Source organism: Cherax quadricarinatus, chromosome 13 (genome assembly GCF_038502225.1).
Source record: "Cherax quadricarinatus isolate ZL_2023a chromosome 13, ASM3850222v1, whole genome shotgun sequence".
Classification (NCBI taxonomy): domain Eukaryota; kingdom Metazoa; phylum Arthropoda; class Malacostraca; order Decapoda; family Parastacidae; genus Cherax; species Cherax quadricarinatus.
Genome location: NC_091304.1, coordinates 1,399,155 through 1,421,274, shown reverse-complemented (window position 1 = coordinate 1,421,274; position 22,120 = coordinate 1,399,155). Strand labels below are relative to the sequence as shown.

General features: G+C 38.9%; 1 protein-coding gene across 1 annotated transcript in view; it reads left to right on the top strand.

Moving 5' to 3' along the window:
• LOC128688592 (uncharacterized) overlaps nt 1-21,303 on the top strand; it is a 47,222-nt gene extending 25,919 nt beyond the window's left edge. The window contains exons 3-10 of the mRNA XM_070084384.1: nt 4,428-4,461; nt 5,029-5,071; nt 15,029-15,072; nt 17,053-17,099; nt 18,403-18,471; nt 18,929-18,960; nt 20,610-20,650; nt 20,866-21,303. Coding sequence (XP_069940485.1) covers nt 4,428-4,461; nt 5,029-5,071; nt 15,029-15,072; nt 17,053-17,093 — 162 coding nt within the window. The 3' untranslated portion in view covers nt 17,094-17,099; nt 18,403-18,471; nt 18,929-18,960; nt 20,610-20,650; nt 20,866-21,303. The remainder of the gene's footprint in view (nt 1-4,427; nt 4,462-5,028; nt 5,072-15,028; nt 15,073-17,052; nt 17,100-18,402; nt 18,472-18,928; nt 18,961-20,609; nt 20,651-20,865) is intronic.
• The last annotated feature ends 817 nt before the right edge of the window (nt 21,304-22,120 follow it).

The window sequence follows — 22,120 nt, the reverse complement described above, 5'->3', positions numbered from 1 at the left end:
GACATTGCAGGAATGGAGTGCCAGATGCAGAGTAGGCACCCTGAGCAGGTACATATTGGTTGTATTTTCAAAATTGTGTAGCATAAGATTCTTTCCCTTAGTTTTGTTAGGCCAGTATTGTTAGTTGAACCAGTTACATGACTGTCATTGCAAAAGGGTTTGCTCAAATAATGTCAAATGTGTTTACCTTTGAAAATTTATCTGGCACTTTGCAAATAATTTGTTCCTGAGGTCAACATCTGAATTTTAAAATAGCTTATTGAGCAGTGGAAGAAATTAAGCAAAGCTGGTTAAATTTAAAAGCAATGCAATATTACCATGTATATTTCAGAATTGTGGCCTAATGTTACTTTACTTTGTACCTCCTATGCATTATAATTAAAACAGAACTAATTACTAATGGTGTGTTGAGAGTTCAGTGTGAGGAATTTGGTAGCAGTGACTAGAAAATCTTTTTGTATTTTGCATATTTTTTTTTTTATCACACTGGCTGATTCCCACCAAGGCAGGGTGGCCCGAAAAAGAAAAACTTTCACCATCATTCACTCCATCACTGTCTTGCCAGAAGGGTGCTTTACACTACAGTTTTTAAACTGCAACATTAACACCCCTCCTTCAGAGTGCAGGCACTGTACTTCCCATCTCCAGGACTCAAGTCCGGCCTGCCGGTTTCCCTGAACCCCTTCATAAATGTTACGAAGGGGTTCAGGGAAACCGGCAGGCCGGACTTGAGTCCTGGAGATGGGAAGTACAGTGCCTGCACTCTGAAGGAGGGGTGTTAATGTTGCAGTTTCAGCATTTATGCTGTACTATTGACAGTGTCTAGTAATGTTTATGGTACTGTGGGTCATTAACAGTGTACCATAGTTTAGTGTATCTGATTGTTTCATGAACCAAATTTTTGCTCATTTTTAGTTTCCTTGATACTCGTGAAGGGCACTTTGTAAATGTGCACTAGGGAAGGTTTGAGGGAGGGGGTAAAGGGTTTGAGTGCTAGGAGCTTGGATATAGAACAGGGTTGCTTGTACGAGTTTGATTAGAGCGAAGGTAACTGGTATTTATGATTTGACAGGCTGTTGGAGTAAAGTTAACATGTAGGTATCCAGGGAAATTGAGTAGCCAGACTAGTCCTGGAGGTGGGAAGTACAGTGGCTGCACTCAGAAGGTGGGGTGGGGATGTTTGGATGATTATCTGAACTGAAGTTGGTGCACTGCTGACAAGACTGATAGGTGGATAGAAAGGCAGTCTTTGATGTAGGATGTACTGTTGTCTGTGCAAGGTAGCATTCAGGAACTGCCTGGTTTGAGTTCTGGTGATAGGGCACAGTGCTTGTATTTTGAAAGAAGAGTGGCTGTTACTACTTGATGCAAAATAATGTTCCTTCTGGTTAATTGATATAATCACTGCAGGATGTACTCTTTAGTTACTAATTTTTTTTTTTTTCTCAAAAAGTCTGCAGTCTCCCACCAAGGCAGGGTGACCCCCCCCCCCCCCAAAAAAAAAAAAAAAAAAATCCCCAAAAAGGTAAATACTTTCATCATTCAACATTTTTACCTCACTCGTACATAATCACTGTTTTTGCAAAGGTGCCCAGATACAACAGTTTAGAAGCATATATAAAGATGTATAACATCTCTCCAAACTGCCAATATCCCAAAACCCCTCCTTTAAAGTGCAGGCATTGTACTTGCCATTTCCAGTACTTGAGTCTGGCTATATAAAAATAACTAAGTTTCCCTGAATCCCTTCACTATTACCCTGCTCATGCTCCAACAGCTCGTCGGGGTCCCTAAAACCATTAATCTCCATTTGCTCCTATCTAACATGCTCAAGTGCACTTGCTGGAAGTCAAAACCCCTCACCCACAAAACCTTTACCCCCTCCTTCCAACCTTTTCAAGGACAACCCCTAACCCCCAGCCTTTCCCCTACAGATTTATACGCTTTCCGTGTCATTCTACTGTGACCCATTCTATTTAAATGACCAAACCACCTCAGCAACCCCTCTTCAGCCCTCTAATACTTACACTAACTCCACACCTTCTAATTTTCACTCCTAATTCTCTGCATGATATTTGCACCACACATTGCACTTAGGGTATCTCCGCTGCCTCCAACCGACTCCTCGCTGCAGCATTTACAACCCAAGCTTCACACTTTTTTGCCTCCATAGATAACATTTTTTGTCTCCACATATGCCACTTGCCTTTTAACCTTCATCAATTCTGTGGTTAACCTCATCCTTCATAAACCCATCCGCTGGCATGTCGGCTCCCAAATATCTGAAGACATTCACTTCTTCCATACTCCTCCTCTCCAATTTGATATCCAATTTTTCTTTATCTAAATCATTTGATAAACTCGTCACCTTGTTCTTTTCTGTGTTCCCTTTCAAATTTCTACCTTTACACGCCCTCCCAAACTCGTCCACTAACCTTTGCAACTTTTCTGTAGAATCTTGCATTAGCACAGTATTATCAGCAAAAAGTAAGTGTCAACTCCCATTTTGTACTAGATTCCCCATAATTTAATACCACCCTTCTCCCCATCACCCTAGCATTTGCATCTTTTACAACCCCATTTGTAAATATATTAAACAACCATGGTGACATTACACATCCCTGTCTTAGATGTACTTTTACTGGGAAGTAATCTTCTCTTCTACACGCCCTAACCTGAGCCTTGCTATCCTCATAAAAACTTTACAGCATTTAGGAACTTACTACCTGTTCCATATACTTGCAATGTCTGCCACATTGCTCCCCAATCCACTCTATCATATGCCTTTTCTTAATCCATAAACGCAGTGAAAACTTCCCTACCTTTATCTAAATACTGTTCACGTATACATATGCTTCAATGTAAACACTTGATCTACACATCCCCTACCCACTCTAAAGCCTCCTTGCTCATCTGCAATCCTACTCTCTTGCCTCTAATTCTTGCAATAATCCTACCGTACGCTTTTCCTGGTACACTCTGAACTTATTCCCCTATAAATTTTACTCTTTATATAAAGGAACTATATGTGCTCTCTGCCAATTCCTAGGTACCTTCCCCTCTTTCATACATTTATTAAACAAAAATACCAACCACTCCAACACAATTTACCCCCCATCAGTTCCAGCTGCTTTACCTCCTTTCATTCTAAGTAATGCCTCATGCACTTCTATCACACCTTTTACTTCATCCCACCAATTGCTCTTTCCTTCTGCACCCACCCTACTATAACCACGAACTTCTGCCCCACATTTTAATACTGCATTTTTTAAACTATTCCAACCTTCTTCAAACCCCCCACTACTCATACTTGCACTAGCCCACCTTTCTGCTAATTGTTGCTTATTTCGCCTGAACTTCCTCCTCCTTTAGTTTATACTTTTGCCTCTCATACTTGTTGCCATTTTTTCTTCTCCCATCTACCTCTTACTCTATCTGAAGCCTACCCATCAAACCTTTTATCCACCAATACATAATCTAACTACTTTCATTGTGTGCCATGTCATACCTTGTATACTTGTTTATCCTCTTTTCCATAAAATGTATTAATTATTACCTAACCTTTCTACACAGTTAAATTAAAGGCTTCCCATTTTCATTCACCCCTGGCACCCAAAATTTACCTACTCCCTCCACCACATTTTTATGCACTTTAGCATTGAAATCCCCCAACCACAAGTACTCACACTTGGTTCAAAACTCCCCATGTACTCGCTCAACATTTCTCACAATCTCTGCACTTTTCTCCTCCAGTTGCATAAATGCTTACTATAACCCACTTTTCACATCCAACCCTTATTTTACTCCACATAATCCTTGAATTAATACATTTATATTCACTTTTCCTCCCATGACTTATCCTTCAACATTATTGCTAATCCTTCTTTAGCTCTAACTATTTGAAACCCCTGACCTAATCCCATTTATTTCTTCCCTACTGAATATAGGAAGTTAATGTCTTAATTCCTAAGTATATCTGTTAATGGATAATCATGATGCTTTATCCCTACATTATTTGATATGTATATGAAATATGCCAGAACTGAATGATTTTGACTAAAATTAAATATTTTGTGATTTATGTAATGCTGATTAAATTTTTCCTTGAGCAGGTGTGCATTTGCAAGCTTTCATCCTACTCCAGTCCAGTTTAAGGTTAGAATATTGTAAATTTGGATTTTTGTTCCTGCACTTAATTGGGATTAATGGTCTTTAAAATTTTTAAATTGTGATTACAAGGGGTTGAGTCTTTGCAAGGTGATTCTTCATTTTTTTTCAATTTTTTTTCTCTATGCAAAATTAATATGATGACACTATCGATATCGCCCCAGTCGTAATGGTTTTGACGATTAGATTTCTGATTATCCTGTTTAGTGTTAACTAAATTCTCTAAAGCTGTGTCTCTAATGTACTGATTTTCTTTGCAGTGCCTCTGGGCTGTCAACCAGGAAGTCTTTGGAGGTAAATATTTATAAGTTTAAAAGTGTGTGTTTATGAAAAGTAATTTATACTACTAGTAATTGAGTGAAGATAATTTCTTAGTTTGGGGGCTTGGCATTCAGTAGGAATGTTTTAGAAGAGTAATGGAAAGATGGGGAGCGAGACGTCCAGGTAGGTACGAACTAACATGAGGGATGGACACAATGTATATACAATCATACATGCGCACAGGGAGGGAGTGGCAGATGGAGAGATGTAGTTCAGGAGATAGGGAATAGTGTTTATTTTAAAGGATGGGGATGCAGTGTTAAAATTTCAAGGGTAATTTGAATTGTGGTTATTGCTACATTGTGAAATAGTGAATGTTCCTTCTGGTTAATTGCCATAATTACTACAGAATATACTCTAGTTAGGTATCCTGAACATAAGTTGCCTTAATTCCTAAGTATTATCTATTTAAGGATAATCATGATGCTTTTTACCTACATTATTTGATATGTATATGAAATATGCCAGAACTGAATGATTTTGACTAAAATTAAATATTTTGTGATTTATGTAATGCTGATTAAATTTTTCCTTGAACAGGTGTGCATTTGCAAGCTTTCATCCTACTCCGGTCCAGTTTAAGGTTAGAATATTGTAAATTTGGATTTTTGTTCCTGCACTTAATTGGGATTAATGGTCTTTAAATTTTTTAAATTGTGATTACAAGGGGTTGAGTCTTTGCTCCTGACCCCTCCTTAGCTTTCTAGTTATGAGATGTACTACTTCTTAGCCTTGTGGACTGTTATATTCTGCTCTTAAAACTGCATGGAATTTGCCTCCAGCAATAAAGCTGTATGGTAGGCTAACTGTAGCTAAAAAATTTTTTGATACATTAGCATGTACATTTTAGTAAACTTTGGTTTGCTCTTCCATCAAAAACTTTCACTGTTCAGACTCCTAAGATTAATATTACACAAATAACCCGCATATAAAAGAGAGCTTACGACGACGTTTCGGTCCGACTTGGACCATTGACAGTCACACTAACCAGGAGTGGAGCAGGACGGCTATATTTAGGCAGGAAGAGGTGGTGGTAGTAGTACAAGAATGGTATATAATACCGACAAGATGAAATTAAGACACGTGCGCAACACCTGGGCATCCCTATCGTAGACATTTCGCCACCCAGCCAGCCACTGGATGGCGAAACGTCCACAACAAAGACAACCAGACGCTGCTGTCTTAATTTCATCAGTAGTTGTAGTAGTAGAAGAGGTAGTAGTCTCAGTAGTACCAGTTCCTAGTAACCAGTTACCAGTAGATGACTCGCTACCAACGATCTGTGTGAATCAGCGACTGTATTCATATTGCTGCTGACCATAGCAGGATTTCAAACACCCTCACCTGTAGGCACTATGAGTCAGTCGTAGTTAGCCAGCAGAGACAGGTCGGCTGTTGGTGCTTCCCATACTTCCCGTTATATATTATACGTACTACCAGCCTACGTGAGTATTTTTACCCATCCACGTATCAAAAACCCACATGACAGTAGTAGTAGAGGTAGAAGTGGGAAATAAGGAGGACAAGCCAGTCAAATACAAAGGAAGGGGAGCACTGCAAGAGAGCTAGGAGCCCACTGAGGGAGAGCAAGCGCGCAGAGGTGCGTGAAAGGGGAAGTGGTGAAATAAATGAAGGAACAGAAACATGAGACAGAAGAGAGACAACCCAGAGGAGAAGAGGAAAGAGGAAAGGGGAAGAGGGTGAAGAAAAAGAAAAAATGAGGAGTCAGGTTAAGTCACGGGTGTTCTGAAGTTTGGAGCATTTTACAACGTAGTGGGAGAGGAAAGCATCTACAGAGATGAAGCCAGGGCTAAGGTTCATACAAGGAAAGTTGTGTATTAGAGAGGATTCAACTAGACGGCGACTGTTCGAGTTGGAAGTAGGAAAGACCGTTTTAGCAGAAGACCAGTCAATAGGATGGCTATGATCTCTTGACGTGACAGAAAAGAGCATTGTAAGTGTCGGCAAGCCTAACACTATTTTTGTGCTCCCTAAGTCTGTCAGAAAGAGATCGACCAGTTTCTCCGAAGTATTGAAGAGGACAGGAGGAGCAAGAAATAGACACAGGAACATCTGTAGAGGGAGGAGAGGTATGAACGAGATTAGTGCGAAGAGTGTTAGTCTGGCGGAAGGCAAGCTTGATGTCTAAGGGACGGAGAGAATTTTTGAGATTAGAAAGACCGGAAATGTAGGGAAGGCAGAGGATAGAAGAGTTCCCAGGAGTAGAGTTTGGGAGAGAAGAAATTGCGTTTGGCACGTGACAGGGCAGAGTCTATGAAATGGGAAGGGTAGCCAAGACGGGAAAACAAATTATGAAGTGTTCTTCCTACCCTCGATGTGCAACCTTCACTCTGGCTCCGCTATGTGGACGACATCTTTGCTCTGTGGCCTCATGACTACAGTCTCTTCCAACATTTTCTTGAAGCTCTTGATAATCTTGCCCCTTCCATTAAGTTTAAAGCTGAATGGGAATCTAATTCCTTGCTTCCTTTTCTTGATGTCCGTGTCCACCGCTCAGATACAGGTTTTTCCTTTTCCGTTTACCGAAAACCTATGCACAGTGGCATTTACATTCACTACTTTTCCTATCATGCTTCCCCTGTCAAGAAAAGTGTTCTCATCTCCCTCTTTCTCCGTGCCCTCCGCATCTGTGATCCTCAGTTCCTTCCAGCAGAAATTTCCACTTCATAATTCGTTTTCCCGTCTTGGCTACCCTTCCCATTTCATAGACTCTGCCCTCTCACGTGCCAAATGCAATTTCTTCTCTCCCAAACTCTACTCCTGGGAACTCTTCTATCCTCTGCCTTCCCTACATTTCCGGTCTTTCTAATCTCAAAAATTCTCTCCGTCCCTTAGACATCAAGCTTGCCTTCCGCCAGACTAACACTTCACACTAATCTCGTTCATACCTCTCCTCCCTCTACAGATGTTCCTGGTGTCTACTCTATTTCTTGCTCCTCCTGTCCTCTTCAATACTTCGGAGAAACTGGTCAATCTCTTTCTGACACTTAGGGAGCACTAGAAGTGTTAGGCTTGCCGACATTAACAATGCTCTTTTCTGTCACGTCAGAGATCATAGCCATCCTATTGACTGGTCTTCTGCTAAAACTGTCTTCCTTACTTCCAACTCGAACAGTCGCCGTCTAGTTGAATCCTCTCTAATACACTATCCTTGTATGAACCTTAGCCCTGGCTTCGTCTCTGTAGATGCCTTCCTCTCCCTCTACATTGTAAAATGCTCTAAACTTCAGAACACCCGTGACTTAACTTGACTCCTCATTTTTTCTTTTTCTTCTCCCTCTTCCCCTTTCCTCTTTCCTTTTCTCCTCTGGGTTGTCTTTCTCTTCTGTCTCTTGCTTCTGTTCCTTCATTTATTTCACCACTTCCCCTTTCACGCACCTCTGTGCGCTTGCTCTCCCTCAGTGGGCACCTAGCTCTTGCAGTGCTCCCCTTCCTTTGTATTTGACTGGCTCCTCCTCCTTATTTCCCACTTCTACCTCTACCACCTCTTCTACTACTACTACTACTACAACTACTGATGAAATTAAGACACAAGTGCGGCGTCTGGTTGTCTTTGTTGTGGACGTTTCGCCATCCAGTGGCTGGCTGGATGGCGAAAAGTCTACGGTAGGGATGCCCGGGTGTTGCGCATGTCTTAATTTCATCTTGTCGGTATTATATACCATTCTTGTACTACTACCACTACTACTACTACTACTACCACCTCTTCCTGCCTATATATAGCTGTCCTGCTCCACTTCTGGTTAGTGTGACTGTTAATGGTCCAAGTCGGACCGAAACGTCATCGTAAGCTTCTCTTTTATTTGCGGGTTATTTGTGTGTCATTCCAGTCACGGTATTGTATTTTTTATTTAAGATTAATATTGCTCCTATTGTCCACTTTTTAACCCTTTAACTGTTTGATGCTATCAGTGGAATTTGGCCATGAAACTCTAGGTATGCAACCCATATAAACCAGTATTCGTTGAATAATTTTTGATGCGTACTACACTGAAATAATTGTAATATAAGGGCAGTAGGGCCTCGCTTTACAGCATTCCGCTAATGTGGACATTTCAAATTATGACTATTGCTCCCCCAACCTGTCTTTCTAATACGGTAACTGCGCCCCACCTGGTGACCTCCATGTCTCTCCATTATGTCTGGAGTCTTCCAAAATTTCAAGGGTTTTATTTTTTTTTTTTTATAAAAAGGTTGGCTGTCTCCCACCAAGGCAGTAACCAAAAAAAGAAGGAAAAAAAAAAATCCCCAAGAAAGAAAATATCATTCAACACTATCACCACACTTGTACATAATCACTGTTTTTTTGCAGAGGTGCCCAGAACACAACAGCTTAGAAGCATATACATATAAAGATGCACAACATATCCCTCCAAACCGCCACTATCCCAAACCCCTCCTTTAACCCTTAAACTGTCCAAACGTAGATCTACGTTTTTTAACATTTGAAAGTATGTAAAAAAACGTAGCTGCTTTTTGTTTTACATTTGAAAATGTGTAAAAAACTTTGATCTACTTTTTTTATATATTGGAAAATATAAAGGGCTATGCATGTGAACACGGATCTCTTTAGACAGTTTAAGGGTTAAAGTGCAGGCATTGTACTTCCCATTTCCAGTACTTGAGTCTGGTTATATAAAAATTAGCAGGTTTCCCTGAATACCTTCACTAAATATTGCCCTGCTTGCACTCCAACAGCTTGTCAGGTCAGAAATGCCATTCGTCTCCATTCACTATCTAACACGCTTGTGCATGCTTAATGCTGGAAGTCCAAGCCCCTCGCCCACAAAACCTCCTTTACTCCCCTTCCTCCAACCTTTTCGAGGATGACCCCTACTCCGCCTTCCTTCCCCTACATATTTATATGCTCTCCATGTCATTCTACTTTGACCCATTCTCTCTAAATGACCAAACCACCTCAACCCCTCTTCAGCCCTCTGACTAATAATTTTATTAACTCCACACCTTCTAATTTCCACACTGAATTCTCTGCATAATATTTACACCAGACATTGCCCTTAGACAGAACATCGCCACTGCCTCCTTGCTGCAGCATCTACAACCCAAGCTTTACACCCATATAAGAGTATTGATACCACTATCCTTTCATACATTCCCTTCTCTGCCTCCATAGATAATGTTTTGTCTCCACACATACCTCAATGCACCACTCGCCTTTTTTCCTTCATCAGTTCTATGGTTAACCTCATTCTTCATACATTCATCCGCTGACACGTGAATTCCCAAATATCTGTAAACATCCACTTCCATACTCCTCTCCAATTTGATATCCAATTTTTCTTTAAATCATTTGATACCCTCATCACCTTACTCTTTTCTATGTTCACTTTCAACTTTCTACCTTTACACACACTCCCAAACTCGTCCACTAATCTTTGCACGAGTTATGTATACTCTGATAATTATACTTTTGTACCTGTACCTAAATAAACTTGCACTGTGCTAGCATGCGGGTACACGTTAAAATCGGTCTTATTAATCTGAAGATATCATAACAATCACTGAAGCATATTTAATGTCAGACATTAAGTTACGTTAACCCTTTGACTGTCGCAGGCCCTTTACTGAAACTGTCATTCAATGTCGATAAATTTTTGGAAAAAAAAAAAAAAATTTCTTATGAAATGATAGAGAATCTTTTCCCGATGGTAATGACACCAAAAGTTCAAAATTTGGTCGAAAACTCTGGGAATTATGCTCCCGCGAAATTAGCGGTCTTGGCAAAATGTTTGTATCAGCGATTTCGCCAACTTTGAGCCCTGTTTTCAGCCAATTCCGTTGTTCCAGTTGACCAAATTCATAGCTATTTCTTTAGAACTCCATTTTATCTATCAGCTGAGTACAAGAAACTGCCCATTTACCAATTTGAACTACCCAATATAGTGGTCAGAAATTTGCAATTTGGCCAATTTCACGCAAATTAAAAAAGATGCCAATTTCAAAATAGGGTCCAGAATGAACAAGGTAGACATTCTTGGCTCTAAAATAACATATCCTCTGTTCATTAGTCACATTTCTAGGCCCCTCTTATATTATTGCTTTCTATTTTGATTTTTTATTCATACAAAAATTTACTGGTATGCAGACAACTGCATTATTGTAAAAATGGTATAAATAATATCAGTGCACTAGTGAAAGAATTAGACTCCCCAGTTGACGTGTCGTGTGATTTGTTTACTCCTGAACATTGGTAAAATCGAACATTTCCGCTACTTTGAGCTCGGTTTCAAGGTCGTTTTAATCGTCAAAGTAATGAAAATCATCTCTATTCCTGTAATACGTTTTCCATTTCATCACCTAAGACCATGAATACGCAAATACAACGATAAATACTATACGAAAATACACCTCAAAGTCTGTGCTTTAATCCAAAAAAAGATCAGTTTTTTTTTTCTCATTACGCACTCTGCGCTGCAGGATTTTTGTGGTGCACACTGACCACACACACCCTCTCTAACATGTGGGCCTACCAGCTTTCTCCCGCTTGATTTGAAGCCGCTAGAATTAGAGTATATATGCGTCAGAAACATTGGCTCGTAAGACGTATTTATACTGCGTAAACAGTCAAAGGGTTAATAGTCATTTTAATTAATCCGTGTGATATCTTTTCAAAATTTTTACTAAACTTGCTATGTAACATGTACACCCTCCCAAACTCGTCTGTTAACCTTTGCCACTTCACTTCAGAATATCCCGTAAGCACGATGTTAGCAACACAAAGTAACTATCATTTTGTATTTGATTCCCCATAATTTAATCCCACCCCTCCCCAACACCCTAGCTATTACTTTTACAATCCCCTCTTTGAATGCTAAACAACCATGGTGACATTACACATCCCTGTCTAAGATCTACTTTTACTGGGAAGTGATCTCCCTCTCCTACACACCCTAACCTGAGCCTCGCTACCCTCACAAAAACTCTTCTCAGCACTTGCAGTATCTGCCACATTGCTTCTCTATCCACTCGTATCTTTTTTTTTTTTTTTTCTTCACATCGGCCATTTCCCACCAAGGCAGGGTGGGCAGCTAGAGGCATGCTTACACTACAGTTTTAAAACTGCAACATAACTCTGTACTTCCCATCTCCTGTCTAACATGCTGGAAGTCCAAGCCCCTTGCACACAAAACCTTTACCCCCTCCAACCTTTACTAGGCCTACCCTGTCTTTGCCCCCACTACAGATGTATACTCATTCTATTTCATTCCTTCCTCTCTAAATGTCCAAACCATCTCGATAACCCCTAATCAGCCCTCGGGATAGTTTTGGTAATCCCACACCTAATTTCCAAACTACAGATTCTCTGCGTTATATCCACACCACACATTGTCCTCGGATGTGACATCACTGCCTCCAGCCTTCTCATTGCAACATTCGTCACCCATGTTTCACACCCATGTAAGAGTGGTTGCTGTCAACCAACGTATGCCTTTTCTAAATCCATAAATGCAATGAAAACTTCCCTGCCTTTACCTAGATACTGTTGACATGTATGCTTCACTGTAAACATCTGATCTACACATCCCCTACCCATTCTAAAGCCTCTTGCTCGTCTGCAATCCTGCTCTTTCAATAACCCTACCATACACTTTACCTGGTATACTCTGTAAACTTATTCCCCTATATTTTTAAAAATATTTGTCTCCCTGTTATATAAAGGAATTACACATGCTCTGCCAATCTCTAGGTACCTTCATTGACATCCCCAACCACAAGTACTCTCTTGCTCGATTCAAAACTCCCCACACACTCTACACTTCCCAAAATATATCTGTCCTCTACTCTTCTGTCTTCTGCAGGTGCATAAACACTTATTATAACCCACTTTTCACATCTTGCCCTTATTTTACTCCACATAATCTCTGAATTTATACATTTATATTCCTTCTTTTCCTGGCACTATTGCTACTCCTTCCTTAGCTCTATTAGAAGCCCCTGACCTAATCCTGTTTTTCTCCCCACTGAAATCTTACTCCCTTTTGGCTTTGCTTCACTTGGCCATGACTTCCAACTTTTCATTCATAGCATCCACAATCGTCTAATTTGCACTACAGCTGCGCACATTCAAACATCCCACTTGGGCAGTTTTGTTCTTTTTCTATTTAGTAGGCTATATGGGAAAAGGGGTTACTAGCCCATTGCTCCCAGCATTTAAGTTGACTTTTTACGACACTACGGCTTATGGAGGAAAGATTTACTCCACTCCCCCATGGATGTGAAAGGAAAAGTAACGAGAACAAGAAATATGTATTAAGATAAAATCAATTAAAACTCAGGTAAGTGTATACATAAATATGTATGCATCTGTAGTGTGACGTAAGTTTAACCCTTTGAGGGTCCGTCCCGTAGATCTACGGCTTTACGTTCAGGGTCCAAACCGTAGATCTACGTCATGAGCTCGGCTCACTCTGATAAACTGGTACATTTGGGCCTAGATATGAGAGAATACATCTGTGGTATGTGTGCACCACATAAAACAGATCCTGCAGCACGCTGTGTATAATGCGAGAAAAAACTGAAATAATGATTTTTAGATTAAAACAGCGACTTTGCAGTGTTTTTTCATGTTTTTTATAGTTCTATTTGCGATTTCTTGGTCTCATTTGATAGAATGGAAGACATATTACAGAAATAGAGATGACTTTGATTGGTTTTAGCACTGGAAATGGCTTGAAACTGAGCTCAAAGTAGCAGAAATGTTAAATTTTTGCCGATATTCAAGAGTAAACAAACGACCTCACACGTCTAATACACGCCAGCTGGTGGGTCTAATATGCATTCACAAATATGGTGATATTTATACAATTATTACAGTATTGCATAACAGTAAATCTTCTATTTTATGGTGTGAATAAAAATTCATTATGTGAATAAGAAATCAAAATGGAATTTATTTGCAAAGCTTCAAAACGTAACTAATGAACAGAGGAAATGTTAGTTTAGTTCCAGGAATACCTACATTGTTTATTCTGGACCCTATTTTGAAATTGGAATATTTTGAATTTTGTGTTAAATTGGCCAAATTAACAATTTCCGATAACTTTAATTTGTAGTTGAAACAGTAGACTTGGTGGTTTCTTGTGCTCAATCGATAGAATAGAAGTAATAGTAGTGAAATAGCTAAGAATTTGGTTGACTGGAATAATGTAATTGGCCTAAGATGGGAGTCAAAGTCGGCAAAATTGCAGATTCGTAAATATCGCTGACACATCAAAATTTGCGAGAGCATAATCTCGTCAATTTTCCATCAAGTTTCGTACTTTTTGTTTTATTACCTTCACAAAAAGATTCTCTACCATTTCATAAGAAAAAATAATTTTTTTTTTTTTTTTTTTTTTTTAATTCTTGGACACTGGGGCACCACTTCAGATTTGGGCCTTGGACCCTGAAGGGGTTAAGTAAAGTAGCAAGACGTAGCTGAAATCTCATGTTTGAGACAGAAAAGACACCAGCAATCTTACTATTGTGTAACAGATGCAGGCTTCCATTGTACATTCGCTTGGCAGTATGCTAGTAACTTTCCAAATGGTTGCTGTCTACCAACCTACTACCTACATGTTCTAACGTTTTTGTGTTATAATTCTGTTTACTCGTGTGCAGGTCCCACTTGAGTGAAGCAATGTTTGAAATGCTAAAACACCTTGAAACACATCTAATATAAAAAAATCATACAACAGTGTCAGTAAATTATTAAGCCTAATGATTGCTGGTGCTTTGATGCCCCTGTTGCCAGTTAGTGATTATTTTTTCACCAGCTTCAGATTCCACTCACTCTAGTCATATTCAGTTGAAAAGTTAACTATCAAACTAAGTTTTTTTTTTCTCTCTCAAAATCCCCTCCCCACCCCACCCCAAAGAATTTTTTTCCCCAGTCTCTCACAGTTAAAGGGTTAAATTCTTATAGTAAACATACACTGAAAGTAATATAAAAAATACCAAGTTTGATGGAATGTCAGTTACACGGGCACAAAGTAAGCATTCCGAGTGCAATTTACACATTGGCGATTTCACTTTCTTTGGGTCCTATTTTGAGTAATTACATTGCTGCATTCAACCAGATTCTTAGCTATTTTGCTAATGTGCCTTTGTTTTATCAAATAAGTGCAAGAAACTGTACAGAAATCTGCAATTTGGATATTTTTATTCCAAAAGATCCTATATATAAAAAAAATGGAAAACTATGTAGGCATTCCTAGCACAAACATTACCTTTTCATTATTTGTGTCCCCAGGCCTCTCCTATATATTACTTTCCTTCCATTTTGGCTGTGATGTCTTGTGTGAATGCCACTGAGAGGGGTTATGTTAGCAAAAGTACTGGGATAAGTTGGCAAGGTGATTCTTCAATGTTTTCAAATTTTTTTTCTCTATGCAAAATTAATGTGATGACTCTATCGCCCCAGTCGTAATGGTTTTGCCGATTCGATTTCTGATTAACACTAAACAGGATAATTAAATTCTCTAAAGCCGTGTCTCTAATGTACTGATCTTCTTTGCAGTGCCTCTGGGCTGTCAACCAGGAAGTCTTTGGAGGTAAATGTTTGTAAGTTCAAAAGTGCATGTTTATGAAAAGTAATTTATACTACTAGTAATTGGGTGAAGATAATTTCCTAGTTTGGGGGCTTAGCATTTAGTAGGAATGTTTTAGAAGAGTAATGGAAAGATGGAGTGATGTCCAGGTAGGTACGAACTAACATGAGGGATGGGCACAATGTATATACACAATCATACATGCACACAGGGAGGGAGTGGCAGATGGAGAGATGTAGTTCAGGAGTTAGGGAATAGTGTGTTTGTATTTTAAAGGATGGGGATGCAGTGTTAAAATTTCAAGGGTAATTTGAATTGTGGTTATTGCTACATTGTGAAATAGTGAATGTTCCTTTTGGTTTATTGCCATAATCACTACAGAATGTACTCTAGTTAGGTAACCTGAACATAACTGAACATAAGTTGCCTTAATTCCTAAGTATTATCTTTTTAAGGATAATCATGATGCTTTATGCCTACATTGATATGTATATGTATACATGTATATGTATATTTGATATGTATAGTTTTGGAGTGGTTGGTGCAATTATTTAATGTATGGAAGAAGGTAAGGTACCTAGGGATTGGCAGAAAGCATGCATAGTTCCTTTGTATAAAGGCAAAGGGGACAAAAGAGTGAAAAAATTATAGGGGGATAAGTTTGAGTATACCTGGTAACGTGTGTGGTAGTTATTGAAAGAATTAAGAGTAAGACTGAGAATAGGATAGCAGATGAACAAGGAGGCTTTAGGAAAGGTAGGGTGTGTGTGGCTAAATAAGGTTAGAGGTCTTTGTGGCATTTATGGATTTGGAAGAGGCGTATGACAGGGTGGATAGGGGAGCAATGTGGCAGATGTTGCAGGTGTATGGTGTAGGTTACTGAAAGCAATGAAGAGTTTTTATGAGGATAGTGAGGCTCAAGTTAGAGTATGTAGGAAAGAGGGAAATTATTTCCCAGTAAAAGTAGGCCTTAGACAAGGATGTGTGATGTCACCGTGGTTGTTGAATATATTTGTAGATGGTAGATAGGTAGTAGGTTGGTAGACAGCAACCACCCAGTGCCTCTGGGCTGTCAACCAGGAAGTCTTTGGAGGTAAATATTTATAAGTTTAAAAGTGTGTGTTTATGAAAAGTAATTTATATTACTAATAATTGGGTGAAGATAATTTCTTAGTTTGGGGGCTTAGCATTCAGTAGGAATGTTTTAGAAGAGTAATGGAAAGATGGGGAGTGAGACGTCCAGGTAGGTATGGACTAACATGAGGGATGGACGCAATGTATATACACAATCGTACATGCACACAGGGAGGGAGTGGCAGATGGAGAATTGTAGTTCAGGAGATAGGGAATAGTGTTTGTGTTTTAAAGGATGGGGATGCAGTGTTAAAATTTCAAGGGTAATTTGAGTTGTGGTTATTTACTCAAGAAATCGTAATGACACGATTGGTATGGTTTGTTTGCAATCGTGTCATTACGATTTCTTGAGTCATGTTGACGGCAGTGAAGGGACTTGAGCTAGAGTTCGTCACGGCCACTCTAGCTGGAGATTCGTCTGTAAAAACTTGCATTTGTGGTCACAGTGGTGCCTGTGCTAACCTTCCTATGGTGTAGAAATATACCTAGTTGGATGAATCTTATTGTGGCTAGCTGGTCTAGTGGCTAACGCGACGGGCTGGAGTTTTGACTCTATGACTGCGGGTTCAGTCCCGGCCGGGGGTATGGTTTAATTGTGGTTATTGCTACATTGTGAAATAGTGAATGTTCCTTCTGGTTAATTGCCATAATCACTACAGAATGTACTCTAGTTAGGTATCCTGAACATAACTAAACATAAGTTGCCTTAATTCATAAGTATTATCTATTTAAGGATAATCATGATGCTTTATACCTACATTATTTGATATACATGAAATGTGCCAGAACTGAATTAAGAATAGTATAACATTAAATATTTTGTAATCAAATTTTTTCTAATTATTTTTTCTTTTAACAGGTGTCCCTGGGCAACCTTTTCTTACTCTGATCCAGTTATAGTGCAAGGTTAGATTATTAACTGATAAATTTGTCTTTGAATTTTGTTCTGCACTTGCTTAGGATTACTGGCTTTTCATTGTTGTTGGGGGCTTGTCTTGGCACTTGGCTCCACTTGACCTATTTAGTTGTCAATTTGCACCCTCTTAGCCATATTTGCCCTAAATATTTTACTCTTAATCATCTATGAAATTTGCCTGCATCAGCAATAACTGTTTTGCTGGTGATAAGAACATAAGGAACACTGCAATAGGCCTACTGACCCATGCCAAGCAGGTCCATGCTCTGCCCCCCCCCCCCCTCCCCCGGATTAGCCCAATGACCCACCCAGTCTCATCACCTCCACTCAAGGAAGGAGCACGGCACCAGACCCAGCAGCATAAGCTAGCCAGGTCCAACTCGCACCCACTCCTGTATTTATCTAACCTATTTTTAAAACTACACAACGTTTTAGCCTTGACTGTACTTGGGACTTTGTTCCACTCGTCCACAACTCTAAATCTGGATTTTTCCATCTTTAAACCATTGCTGCAAGGCCTGTCTTGGCTGGAAATTTTCAGCATGCTATTTACATCCCCTTTGAGTCTAATGTGCATTCATGAATGTGCTAATATTATACAATTATTGTGTTCTGAATAACAGTAAATCATCTAATATAATTTTTGTGAATAAAAATTCAAAATGAAATGCAAGTGTAATATAAGAAGGGAGTAATTTTGTGTAAAATTGGCAAAATTAGTAATTTCTGATGTAGTTGAAATAGGTAATAGGCAGTTTCTTGTACTCAATAAAATAAGTTTTAGTTTTAGTGAAATGGCTATGAATTTGGTAGGCTGCAATAATTAAATTGGCCTAAAATAGGGTTCAGAGGGGATGAAATCATTGATGCCTAAATGCCACTTACGACTGCTAACTTCAAGAGTGTAATTCCAAAGGTTTTCTGTAAAATTTTGTAATTTTGGTTTCATTACCTTCGGAGCAAGTTTGCGAGCAGGGGTCGTGACGCTGAAAGGATTAATATTAGTTCACCTATGGCATCTAATGTATTTTTTGGCAAAATATTTTAATGGTAAACAGGAATGATTTTTAAATGCATAAACTGTTGTAGTTTGGGTTTGCTAATTAGTTATATACTACATTCAAAAATTGACTTGCTGGGATGAGGTGGCAGCGATTCTGCAATTTTTAACTTTACTCTTGCAAAATTTATGGGGACAAGGTAGCTACTGTGATGGCTCTATCGCCCCAGTCTTAATAGTTTTGATTCGATTTCTGATTAGCCTGTTTTTAAATGTATCTCAATTTTCTGAAGGTACATGTGTAATGTGCAGACTACTTTGCAGTACCCCTGGGTCTCTCAACCTCAACCAAGAAGACTGAGGTAAATATTTAAAAACCTTTTTGTAATATTGAATAAAGTTGTAACATTCAAGTACCACAAATTGCATATCACAAGATAAAAATAGTATATAAAGTTTAGCATAATAGTGATTACAATCAAAGCATTGTATATCTGCAATTCAGGCTTTCAAATGGTGAGCCATCTGAAATGTAGGAGTGGTGTAAGGTATTTCCAATGTTTGACATTTCAGAATTCTGAAATTCCACTTGCATTAAATGCATTGAAAATCATACTAACTGGAGAAATTCATTAAATATAATTTAACAGTTTTGTGTAGGTGTACTAAGGCTTGTAATTATGATGATATTAGGATGAGTCTCCTGAAGATATTCGTCACTTAACCTTTTGTGTAGAATACCCATGCCTGATTTGATAATAGCTTTAATTAACAATTGTCACTGTTGTAATTACTACTGAATTGAATCTTTCTTTACAGGATGGGAAGGTGCTTTATTACACCATCTACAGGTGAGGTAAATTTGATTTTAAATAGCCATTTGAAAAGATTTACATAGCTATAGTCATTGCTGCTTGTAGCAGAAAAAATTTGCTTATGCCTTCAGGCTGATCACACTAGTTTGAATGTTAAATTTTAATTTTCATGTTTATTTTGTAAGTTTCAAGACAATAGATGTGCTCAAAGAATGTGAACCCGGGTGGGGTGCTGTGACCATATTAAAAAGATCGGGGGAGCAGTATAGAGAATTTTGGTCATAATTTGAAATGTCCATATTAGTGAAACACCTTAAGGCAGGGCCCTACTGTATTCTCTCTTAACCTTTCACTCTGAAACCCGAAATTTCGTTGCCCACGTCAAAAAAAAATCTGGAATGGTAGAGAATCTTTCTGTAGGTAATGACACCAAAAGTATTAATTTGATAGAAGACTTGTAGAATTGCACAGACTTAGTGGTATCTGGGCAGTATTTGCATCAGCAATTTCCATTGCTCCATTCAACCATGAAGTGTAGAGAGGTCTGTATTTGACCAGTTTTGCAGAAATACCCATATTAAAATAAACACTAGACATTCCTGGCACAAACATTTCCTTGGGAAAAATCTGCTTGCTTTCAAGCTACTTGTGGTCCTGAAAAAAAAAATCACCTTTCAGTAGTATGTCTTCCATTTGGGCAAATACCAATTAATGTTAATGACATTTATATAGGTACACTAGCAGTTATATTTGATTGAAGGAAGTCTCCTGAAGCACAATCATTTGCTCTGTCTTGCTGTTTACTGGAAATCCTTTTGTAACTAGGAAAAGTGTAATAACTGTCTTCAGCTTTAGCCTAGTGAGTGTTCAGTACTCTTTACTAACAAAACATTTTCCTCGGTAGTACCATGTGATCTTTGGGCTGCTTTAGTTTGCTGCACTTGCTGATCATTGCCTTTCTTCAGTGGTAGGTTAGATATGTTTTAAGTTTGATTGCTTCTGGCCCCTTTCCACAATAGTGGAACCTCTGTACTTGAACTGTTCGCCAAAAAGAAAGTTGGTTGGGAAAAATTTGTTTGGTACTCGGACAAATCAGTACTCGAACAGCTTCCTGGAATGAATTAAGTTAGTGGCAAGGTTCCACTGTATATTGTAATCCATGAAAGTTAATGGAATAGATTGGATATAATATGGGGAGTATTTACTGCTGAAGCTGTCAGTGATGGAATAATAAAGTGCCTTCAAAAGGTTGTCATTTTCCCCTGAAAAAGGTACTTTATTAATTTAAAAATATCTCCCCTTTTATTTATCTTGTTGATTTTAGCAAGTGGCACTGGTCAAAGGAAACCAGCCCTGTTTTCTCGGATAAATGGTATCTAATGTGAAAAGACTAGGGGAGGGAAGAATCTAAAAGGTTTAAGCCTGTGAAGCCAAGCCAGTAATAAAGCGCATTAATTGCGTTTGTAAATATATGATGATAAAATGATACTACCTTTACTTTTTTCTGACCTGCTTCTTGCTGAGGATCTGTTGAGGTTTGTTACCACGTTCTGTGATGCTGCTTCAGCACCCTTAGGAAGTTGTAGCTTGATGTTTAGAGGCATTTGTCTGAATCTTTAAAAAGTTTACTGCTACTAGTTTTTTTTTCCTGTATTCCCCTATCTTCATTATGGATTTCTTTTCAGGTGGCTCTATCGAGTTTTGGAAATCACGGGAAAGTATAAAGGTAGGCTGGAAGTTTTATCACAAAGTAATTTAAAGTTGACTAGTTTTCAAATATTACATTGTGCATTAGTTTCAGTGAATGCTTATAATTAATTTGGATCATAAAATAATTAATGGACTAATACTAATAAAAATAGTGATAGTTGAATACTCATGCAAGTTTATTCATAGGATTTGTTTCATAGATATTAGAAACCCTAATTTCTTTTTTTCCAGGCTCTGATGTATAGTGCTGGCCTTTTCTGGCTACAGTATGGCAAGAGAAGATTCACATTAAATTTGCTACCGTGATGAGTGCATTTTTGGTTACTCAGTGGATCTGTTTTTGGATTCTAGATAGAATTTCTATTTATAAATATTGAAATTTCAATAAATTACGAATTTTCTTTAACCCTTTCGTGTAGCATCTCCTTTGAAAAGTGGTAATGGTTGAAATTTCCTCTAAATCAGTTGTCTAGAGATTATAACCCCCCTCCCCTTGTGCTACTATCCATGACCTGTTACACCAGGGAAAGCCTCATAATGTTGAGAATAGTTGCATGTCTGGTTTACTTCCCTCTAGTCTGTGAAGTCTACCTCATATTGCCTGCACTTTACCACTTTAAACATTCATTAACCATTATTTTGTATTGAATATAAAAAAAAATATAAGAAGGCTGCACAGACCAACTAACTACTATTAGTACAAATCCCATAGTTTTCGGAAGTGAAATGGACAGCATACCTACCCACTCAGCACCTGGACCAGATTCATGGAATGCTCTGTTCTGTTCATAAAGTGTTAAGTACCATTAGCACAAGCGCTCGCCATTCTTTGGAGAAAGCTTAGATCTAGGTGAAATACCGGAGGCTTTAGAGTACAGAGGTAGAGCACTAGCTAAAAATTAGACCAGTAGCCCTAACCTCTCGCATAAAAATCTTTTGAAAGAGTGATGAGACGAGAGATTACAAATTAAATGGGCCGGTTGAACCAGCATGGTTTTAGAGCAGGACGATTATGCCCGTCACAGCTGCTGAACCACTGACAGGGAGGCATTGGAAGACGACCAAAACGCAGATTGATTTACACATGCAAAGGTGTTTGACAAATGTGATCATGGAGTGGTAGGGCACAAAGTGGAGGCCATGGGTATTACGGGGAAGGTAGGTAGATGGATTTACGGGCTCCTAACACAACACACTGGTAGTGAACAGGGCAAGATCCAGCAACAGCGAGGTCAAAAGCTCTGCCCCAAGGTTCCTTGATGTTGGTGAGGGGCTCTTGATTTAGGGAATTGGATCTGTTCCAGTTCCCCGAATTAAGCCTGAATGCCTTCCACATCCACCCCCCAGGCGCTGTATAATCCTCCGGGTTTAACGCTTCCCCCTTGATAATCTGCCCCAAGGTGCTGTCCTGACACCTGCTGTTTCTCGTCCTCATAGCAGACAAAAAACACCCCGCACATTATTTATAATTTGCAGACGACAATCA